The sequence below is a fragment of the Arachis hypogaea genome, chromosome 3 (assembly GCF_003086295.3).
Source record: "Arachis hypogaea cultivar Tifrunner chromosome 3, arahy.Tifrunner.gnm2.J5K5, whole genome shotgun sequence".
NCBI classification, from domain to species: domain Eukaryota; kingdom Viridiplantae; phylum Streptophyta; class Magnoliopsida; order Fabales; family Fabaceae; genus Arachis; species Arachis hypogaea.
In genome coordinates this window covers 123,719,565-123,729,893 of record NC_092038.1, presented here as the reverse complement: position 1 = coordinate 123,729,893, position 10,329 = coordinate 123,719,565, and the positions used below count along the sequence as shown (strand labels likewise).

The window sequence follows — 10,329 nt, the reverse complement described above, 5'->3', positions numbered from 1 at the left end:
TCATGTTGAGTTGACCGGCTTCCTTGGCTTCAGACTTCAAAACTACTAAACAACTTCTCCACAGCTCAACATTTCGACTTGGTCATCTAGTTGCTCGAGTCCGCCTTTGTAAAGCTCAACATCGAGCAGGAGCATTGTTCATGCACTGATGGCCCATAATTTAGCCAGACCTAAAATGAATAAAGGCCAACCTATAGACATCGTCCGATCTCCCACCTACTCGACCTCCTAAGAGATCAGACACGACAAGAAGATCCAGTTTTACTTATCCAAATAAGTAATTGTCTTCCCAAATCTCTCCCACTATCTCTATCTTCACTAAAAGATAGATTCCAACAAACTCCCAAGATAAAGGAAACGGTTATCCACCGATAAAGGTGGAACTACTCCAAAAGGTGGTTATCAACTCTACTATAAATACATTGACACTTCTCAGGTATATTCACGTTCTAATCTACTGATAGGCAGCCAAAAGCCCTTGCTAACTTAAGCATTGGAGTCTCTTGCAGGTACCACCTCCCACCTCCTCACGAGGAACTCGTACAGCGGTACCTCAGTACAAGATCAAGTTGAAAGCTGCCTCATAAAGAGTCTGGACCTCACGTTCAGACCCAAATCAACGTTTCAAGTAATTCTCGAAATAATAAATATAGTATACAGTATATTAATAATTAAAGTATACATCCACTTGAGTTGCAGGAATAGGATTAGGGGATGTAAAACGCAACTGTGAAATGTGATTATCTAATCATAAATTACTCTTCAAGGACTAATCCGTCGCAGAACGGAGCTCCATTGCCAATAGATTGCTGCATGCACAAGACGAGATTCGAATTTTCGACACTTATTTAAATAAATTAGTGAACTAACCATCAGACCAATCCAACTTGGTTTTCTTCAAAACTCTTAACATAATTGGTGAATGAATCACACTCTCTGTTCGTATAACAAAAACAATATTTGTTATATTAAAAAAAATTAGCTAATATATATTTTAAAGTACATGATAAATTTATCATTAATAAAAAATTTTAAAATTTTTTAATAAATATAAAATAAGTAAATAACTATATTAAAAATTTACATTTTTTATATTTTCAATAAAAAAATTTTCAATTTATGATGTTAATAATTTAATATGTATCCTTATGCTACAAGATAGATAAATTCATTAACAAAATACACTTACACATGGACGATACAATTAAATCCGAAATTTAAAGACATAAAAAAAGAATATTAAAATTCAACCTTTAATAAAAGCTTTCAACATTTTTAAGATATGAACAAGTGTCACACTAGTGTTAGCAAAATTCAAATAATAAAAAGCAATGAGAAATACTTTTTTTTTAACTTGCCCAAAAAAAAAAACAAAAATAAAATAAGTAAAAGTGACAATTTGGAACCGAAAGAGTGCTACTATACATTCAAGTTTCAACTACTCCCTGTGACTTTGTCAACCATGCACTAAGTTGGCCGTATACTATGTGTCGTTACTTCACCGCACATCTTCGTATGACGATGGACTGGCGTTATCTCAAAACTAGCGACTATTTATTATTTTATTTACATTTGACGGAACAGCAGCTCTCCAATTTCAATATATCACCACAACCATACAAATCTAACCAAACTCAGTTGAGTGACTATAATTCACATTAGATCAATCCTGTAGCACCCCGATAGAAGACCAAATTACCAAAACCCATTGTCAATCTCGACTCTACGGTCATTTTTCTGAGCAGGTAGATTCCTCTTCAAAATTCAAACTCATAAAAGGCCCAGTGATTTCAGCTGTTGAACATGTTCCGGTGGGAGAGTTGGAGGAGACCAGTCAGACCGTGACACCTCTCCGTCGATATCCTCAACGACATACTCCTACGATAATAAGCAGAAACTTGCCTTATCAAGATGATGTCTGGTTATTTGGGAGTACTTTTTAAGTAAGGATTAAAGATGCAGTTAACTTATGAACAGGGGAAGAAAAAAGTAAAAAAGTTACAAATGAAGTTAACTTCATACATGGAAAAACCAGTATTAAAAGCCACTACTAGAATCTAGAAGTGGCTAGAAGTTTCAGCAGTTTGTGCGTCATATGTCTGCACTGTAAAACTGTCGCTGCCAAATTTACATCACCATGTAAAATGGAGGCAAGAAGAAAGGAATCTGCATTGAGAGTATTGGCTATTCCTACCATAATAAAATATGAAACCACAATCGCAGATTTACATGCTATGCAAAGAGAAAAAGCCTACCACCACACATTGTAGCAATTTGGAGATAAATCCCTATGTAGCCACGCTAGTTGCATAGATCAGTGAGTTTCTTCTTTCTTTATTTATTAGTTTATTTTTAAAAAAAAAAAAACATTCCTTTTCGGTTACTATATCAGTAAGGTAATTAGGTTGACTTAGCAACCGCAATGTATCAATAATTGACAGTTCGTTAAACTGTAAAAATAAACAAAAAGAAAGTGAATGGCACCTTTGTTAGCATCCTTTTTGCAAGTATATGATAATGACGCTGCCATATTCGTTGTCCTATCATGGTAGCCACTAATACACTGTAAAATATCCCAATTAGAGTAAAGAGTCCGAGAAAAATCAAAGCCATTATGAATAGTAATGGCAGCCCTGCTTCGCCAGCACCTCCCATGCAACTTCCACATTCAGTTGCCATCGTTCCACAACTCTCAAAGCATGCAGTGCAATCAGTCCACATGCAAAGTGTCCCCGGCAAATGGCAGTCTGCACAGACTCTGCAATGACAGAAACGAAAATAAAATCAGCCTCAGTCACTACCGTTCTGAACTTCTTGTCCCAGCATACAGTCTACATTTAGCAGGTCCAAGGATGCATCACTTGACAGCTTCACTGATATGTATTTTAAGAAAGCTATAGTTTACAAGCATTCCTTCTTAGTGAAAGAAAGGTATCCAACATAGCACCGATTAAGTCTTATACAGTACTCTTGAACCATGGATTTTGCAATAAAGAATTTGAAAGAAAACCTATGATGCCTCAGGCAGATATTTAGTGTATAATGGTGTGTTTTATGTTTTAACATCACAAGACTCAATATATAGGTAGAGGTAGAGGAAGTGGGAACTACCCAGGATGACAGCAACAAAAACAGATTTCTCGACAAGGCTGTGCCAAATCATTGCGAACTCTTCGATCATAACAAGTAATGAAGCATCCTGATAGGCCAAGCAACACAAAAAACAAGAGGGCTCCTACATTCAAAAGGACCAAAAGGAAATAAACGACCAAACCAGCACATAATAAGAACTAATAAATCAGCATTATTTTTATAGGGGGGAAAAAACATCAAGCCATCATCACTAAAATAAACAAGAACATCAATTCTTGGTATAAGCGTTTGGATAACTACTGCAAACTTAATAATTATTTACCACATATGTAGTAAAAGCTTGGCTCACTATCAAAACCCCAAACAAGATGAAGCCAGTACTGCTGGTAACCATCTATTAGATAAACCAAATATGCCAATGAAGCAATGACCTGCAGAAAAAGGAAATACAGAGCCACAGGCAGCCATGTAGAATCAGAACATCTGAGCAATTAACAAATTATTACAAAAGGCATCAACATGGCTACGAAGATGGAAACAATTCACCTACAAGCTGAACTGCCAGAAATATAAACAAAATGTCTCTGGTGACAAAAAACCGAAATTTCAAGGTACGCCATTTCCTATCTGCAGCACCATGAACACGCAAATGATAAGGTGCCTTGCAAGTAGTACAGTGAGCAAATGCAAACCCTTCCTGCAAGAATTGACCATTAAACTCAGAAGAATTTGTGTCTTACAGAACTACAAGGATAAGCACACTTTGATATTGAGGAATTCAAAAATATGTACATGGCAGGAGATTCCAAAAGTAAGTTTGCAAAGCAGAGGATACATATAGCATGAGCCATAAAACTAAATTGTGAAACCTAACTACCTAACAAGAACTAAGCAAGCACATAAAACCTTTTCATAACAATGTGTATAAATTTTACAATGATTAGATTCCTAACCATAAAACAACTTTCTAAAAATGAAAAGTATTCATATCAATAAAAGTGGGATCCGCTTATTGTCACATATAAGTTGGCAACCCTTAGCTAGTAATCATATTCATCACTTATGAACCACATAATTGTTACCCTATGCAAACAGTAAATAGATTGATATTGCGATAGTATACAAACCGTTGAAACTTAAATATAGACGGCATCCATACCTTAACCGCACGCCAGTGATCCAAACACTCTCGATGTACATATTTTGATGTACCTTTGCATTTGCAAGGAGCAATGAAATCTCTGCCTGGGATGAATTAAAAGTAAAATTAACTAAATATATTTATAAAACAGGCAGATAGTAACTGGTAGGATATATCATGAACCATGATAATCTAAATGTTAAGCTAAATAATTAAGTATTCACAAATTCATATACTAGGGAATCGCAATAAATTCAAGTATCAGTAAACTGAGCTAAGAATTCAGAGTAACAACTAAAAAACTAAGAACTACAGCTAGAATTATACACGTAATAGCTCGATATAAATAGTTCAAGCTCAAATTGAGATAAAGCAAATGCATTTAAACAAATAGAGTAGAATCGTGGAACAAGCTCAGAACAGGTGATCGAATCCCTAAGCTGGAAATTAGAAACATTTAAACAGAAAAAAGAGAATGGAAAGGGCAAAATTACCATCTGTTTCGAGACAAATCCGGCATTGGATTTGTTCGGAGGAACCGGCTTCAAGGTCGATGGCGGAAGAGTGGGTGATAGATGGAGGAGGAATTAGAGGAGAAGAAACTATTTGATCCGTCATTAATTAACTAATAATCAATCAATCAATTAATTAATTAATTAATTAAAGGGAAAGTTGGAAGTTGAAGTAAGAGGAAAATGGAAGATTGGAAGGGTAAAAAGGAGAGAAGCGAGAGTGAACAGTGAAGTTGAGTTTAGCCGTCTAGGGGAAATGAGTTGAAGAGAATAACGAAAACCTTCTTGTTATTCCTAACTAATTATGTTGCTTACTGAGTGTAGGAACTAGGAAGAGTTGGTTCCACTCTATCCCTCTTATTCCTTGCTTTCCTCTTTGTATCTCTTGGGTGGAGAACAAATTTCAGTGTTCAATGATTACGCTGCGAAATTAGGAGAAAACAGTGAGACCAAGAATTGAGAATTCCCAAACGCCAAAACTAAACACAACCTTTTCAACTATGAACTTTATTTTGACAGCATGATTTGATTGAGCAAAAAACCATCAGCGACCAATCAAGTTCGATCAAATTGTTATAAATATTTTTTATATTATGCACTATTTATTGTGTATGTATTTTTCTTCATCTTTAAACGTGTTTTTTTTTCTTCTTCCTTATACATTTTTGTAACTTCTTTCTTTTCCCTTTTTTTTTTCTTTTGATATTATTGTCGTTATTTCTTTCAAAATTCAGTTTTTGTCCATTTTTACAAAAAATAAAGCGATCTCTATTAAAAAAAGACACTTTAACTTTCAACTTTTTTATTTTAGGACAATACGATATTTTATTAAAAAATTCGTTAAATAATAACAAAAATTAGTTTGTGAGAGTTTTATTTATATTTTATGGGAGTTTTAAATATCCACAAACTATTAATAAGTTTGTTTTTAAAAAATTCTTTCACCAATGGTGGTTAAGTGAAGAAAAACCATTGATAAAAATGATACCGCAAAAAATTAATTGTAGTACAATACCTTTTAAAGGAAAAAAATAGGGTTAAGCACAATTTTGATCCCTAAGATAGGGGCTGAAAATTTTTTTCGTCCCCAACCTTTTTTGTTTACAAAATCGTCCCTAAAATTTAACTTAATTTTAAGAGTAAAGGACAAATCCGTCCCTGACCTTTTTTTCTGCGGACATTTTCGTCCTCGAGGATTAGAAAATATATTTATGTCCCTGACCTTTTCAAAATGCGGATAAATTTACCCCTCCATTAAAGTGACTCCGTTGGGCTCAATAGAAAATGCTGACGTGGCTCCCGTGGCGCTGACCTGGCCGTTACGGGAGTACACGTGGCATGTAACTTTATAAAACAAGACATATTAGTCCTCTCACACCAAAATGTGTAGCTTTTCAAAACAGGACATATTAGTCCTCTCGCCCTAAAACGATGTCGTTTCAAAACAGGACATATTTCCCCCTGACTCCCTCTTCCACCATCACCTACGCTGCCCCTCCTTTCCTTGTTTTGCATTGTTATATATGATTGAATGTCAGAATTGAATTTGCCATGGGAAGATGAAGTGCTTAATTTTGGAGCGCTTTACATTCTTAATTTAGAGTTTAACTGAGTTCTGATTTTTCTGTGGTTGATGGCAGAATTTGCAAGAAAGGGCTAAACTAGTTGATGTAGGAGGAGGAAGTTCGCCCGGTGTTCCTCACAATTTAAGGTCTTATCTTCAACAATAGGGATTAGACCCTCCTTCAAGCTACCCTATTCCTGAAGCTGGACTAGTTTCTATGGATGACTTGGCTTTTTCTTCCGGTCTCCAACACATGTCAGCTGAAGAGAAGAAAGAGCTTCTTGTAGTTGCACGAAACAGTATTGAATTGCTATCTAGCATAATAAATTTCGAGGCAGAGTCCAAAACCTTGAAGGTCTAATTCCTATCTAGTATAATAAATTGGTGTTTTGTTCACTACATCATGGAGATTTTGTATGTTCTATATATTTGTGAAGATCGAAATTCCGATTCAGTACTTGCTTTTAAATGCAAGGGCATGGAGCAAATGGAGATAGGTTGTAGATAGAAAATGATGTGTCCCCCCTCCCCCCCATGTAATCTAGTTTGTGGGATAACATTTTCTTGATAGAATTTACAATTTTATCGTTTCTTCGCAGAAAGATTTAACTCTCAGTTTACTGGACAAGTGCAAGCACTCACTCTCTATCATTAAGGAAATTGCGGAAAGCACTACAGATGATGAAGAGACACTTTTTGAAGCTTTGTATCTTAATGATGAGCTGCAGCAGATAGTTTTCAAGTACGAAGAGTTGGAGGCTGCTCAACGGCCTGTGGCACAAGAGCTTCCAAATGCTGACACTGCAAAGCATGATGCGGAAGCTGTTCAAAATCCTATTGAACTTCCTAAAATATTTGAAGAGGATGAGTCTGAAGAGTTCGAAGCTGCTCAAGAACTTGAAAGAAAGCTTCCAAAAAAGTCCAACGGTGTTGAAGCCAATGCAACCAATGGGGATGGTCATCATGTTGAAACCACAATACTAGATGAGGCACATGAGAAGGGCAACGCCGAATCGAAGGTTCTGAGCCAAACCCTTGCTTTCTTCAACGGGTCTCTGATTTCGGCGGCGAATCTTTTCCACGGTCTCTTCCTCGCGCCGCGGTATCTAACTTCTTTCAATACTGGCATCGGCCCTGATCCGTTTACCTCCACCGCTGCAACCGCCGCCGTGGGTTTCAGAGCCGTAACTCCTCTGCCTCTTCCCATGCCAATGGCTTTGGTTTTCAATATAAAAAAGAGTAATTTGGTGATGTCTTAAGGAACAGAGCGGAACTCAGATTGGGAAATGATGAAAAGAATCAAACTTTGAAATCAAATAAGCATTTCAGTGTGTGAAATTTTGATGGGTCGTTCACACTGATTTCCAAGAAAGAAAGAGAGAGAAAGAAAGAAAAGCAATACCTTCTTTTTCATCTTCTTCTTTGTTCTTTGAATCTTTGTCTTTATTGTTGGGTGTGGTGTAGAGGGTGCGCATGGGGAGGGGAGTAGAGTGTGTTAAGAGGGAGTGGAAAGGGATGTAGATAGGGCAAGGAAAGGAGGGGCAGCGTATGTGATGGTGGAAGAGGGAGTCAAGGGGAAATATGTTCTGTTTTGAAACGACATCGTTTTGGGGCGCGAGGACTAATATGTTGAAGGTTGTGGTAGGCTTAGAGTAGGGGGGTTGAATCTATGCCTTTCTTTTAAATTACTGTTATGACCCTCTTAAAACAAACTTTCAATTCTGTTTCTGTTTGTACTCAATAGCGGAAATTTATGAGACAATTTATTTTTGTCTCATAAATATCAGAAAACAGAACACAGCAGAGAAGAGAAAAACCAACACCAGCATGTATCCTGGTTCGGTTGCCTTGTGCTATGCAACCTACGTCCAGTCTCCTCTACAACAATGGAGGAATTTTTACTATAGTTAAAAGTATTACATACATCAATTCCACAGGATTGACCCAATCCTTTCACACTCAAGTTCTAACCTAACTTGACATTGGCTATGCTAATACCTAACTATTCACTCTTAGTGCTAACCCAACTAAGAAAGGGATACCTTACAGGTACAAGATACAAGACATAGACATACCTAAAGAAATCAGAAAATAATTCTAGGCTTTTCTCTCAAGTGTATCACTCAGCCTTTTTCCACTCATGGCTTTTACTTGAACTCTCTCACTATGCCTTTTCTCATAAGAAATTACAGAAAGATAAACATCGAAAAGTACATTACAATCTATAAAACATGAAAGAGATTGACTTCATCAACAGCCTCTTTGCTATGTGACAAACCAGATTCGCAAACCTCAAATTAAGTTCTTCAATATTAGCCGAATGCTTCTTTGAAAGAAAGCATTATCCAAGTAGAGGAACGTTTTTACAGAACACAACTCATCAAACTCTGGTTTTCTCTCCTTGGCTTCTTAATGAACAGAAATCTTCTTTTATCTCCTAGCATGTTGCTGGGTTGCTCTCCCTAAGTCAATTTCTTGAGCTGTGTGCTTCCAGCTTACCACGTCACTTTTTCAGTTAATCTCCAAATTAGAAATTTGAGTCTGACTTTTTCTTGCTTGACCGAAAGCATCAGGGAAGCAAAGAAAATTATTTTCAATTGTGAACCCAAATCTGAACCCTTGAGATACTTCTTGGTCCTCAAGAAACAATCTTGACCATTGATGTACAACAGTGGTGAACAGAGATTACTTTCTTCATTTATCCTAAATTAGGGATTTCCAAGTTGTCTCCTTTTTTCTTGACTTTAACTTTTGACTCAACTCGATGGGTTTGATTTGTGTTATTAGACCTTTGCTTTTTTTTATTAAGCTTTCTCTTTCTTTCTTCTTTGATGAAATTGGCAAGAAGAAGAACGAAACTTTCTCTTTCTTTCTCTCTGAGGTTCTGACCTAAGCAAACTAGTGAGGTGCATTGGAAGGCTTCAACTTGAATGAAGTAATCTTGGGCTTGTGTTGGATTTCATTCATTTAGCCCAACTGCTTTCTTGGCATTGTTTTCTATGGGCTTTGTTGGTTAGAAAGACCCACCAGCAATATTTTTGTTTTCTTGCATTTGGGCTGCTGTTTCTTTCTATTTTGGCCTGCATCACTTTATCAAACATAATTAAAAACTAATTGGTTGATTAACCTAATAAAATAATGTTTGTCATCATCAAATTAATTTAATTAATTTCTTAACTCAACATATGTCCTGTTTTGAAAAATTACACGTTTTTGGTGTAAGAGGACTAATATGTCCTGTTTTATAAAGTTACATGCCACGTGTGCTCCCGTAACGGCCAGGTCAGCACCACGGGAGCCACGTCAGTATTTTCCGTTGAGCCCAACGGAGTCACTTTAACGGAGGGGTAAATTTGTCCACATTTTGAAAGGGTCAACAACATAAATGTATTTTCCAATCCTCGAGGACGAAAATGTCTGCAGAAAAAAAGGCCAGGGACGGATTTGTCCTTTACTCTAATTTTAAAATCGTTCTTCGGACAAAAATACCATTTCCCCTTCTTCTCCAAAATTAACAAAAACAAAACCTGAAGCTAAAGCTAAATCTGAACTAGAAGTTGAAACAGAAGCAGATGCAACACCAATGAAGCAACAACAACCAGAAGCACAAAAATAATAACAACAACAATAAATAATGGAATCAAAAGAACAACAACAACATAAGCAACTAAAAGTAGAAGAACAACAACAATAATGGACTAAAATAAGAACCCAGAAAATCATCATCATCAACGTCAAGAACCCAGAAAAACAAGAACTCAGATGCAGAACTCAGAACTCAAAAAAATAAAAAAATCATCATCATCATCGTCAAAACTCAGAACTATTGACAAAATTCAGAACTAAAATTCTTCCTCTTTCATTAACAAAACTCAGATGCAATTACAATAATAAAAAATCCCTAAATTCATCTTCAATTACAAGAACAAAAAAAACCATAAATATAATTACCAAAAATCCCTTTGAAAACTCTTGTTGCAGATTTCGCACACGACCACCACCACCACCTCTTAGACGAC

The 10,329-nt window shown here is 36.3% G+C and overlaps 1 protein-coding gene across 1 annotated transcript; it reads right to left on the bottom strand.

The window, feature by feature from the left end:
- Window positions 1-1,239: 1,239 nt before the first annotated feature.
- On the bottom strand, window positions 1,240-5,230 carry LOC112791244 (uncharacterized). Its single transcript, XM_025833990.3, has 7 exons — window positions 4,729-5,230; window positions 4,253-4,338; window positions 3,644-3,790; window positions 3,416-3,524; window positions 3,112-3,235; window positions 2,485-2,758; window positions 1,240-1,878 (listed from the first exon to the last, which is right to left on the bottom strand). Exons 1-7 carry the CDS (start codon window positions 4,850-4,852, stop codon window positions 1,771-1,773), a joined length of 972 nt encoding a protein of 323 aa, XP_025689775.1. The 5' UTR covers window positions 4,853-5,230; the 3' UTR covers window positions 1,240-1,770.
- Window positions 5,231-10,329: the final 5,099 nt, after the last annotated feature.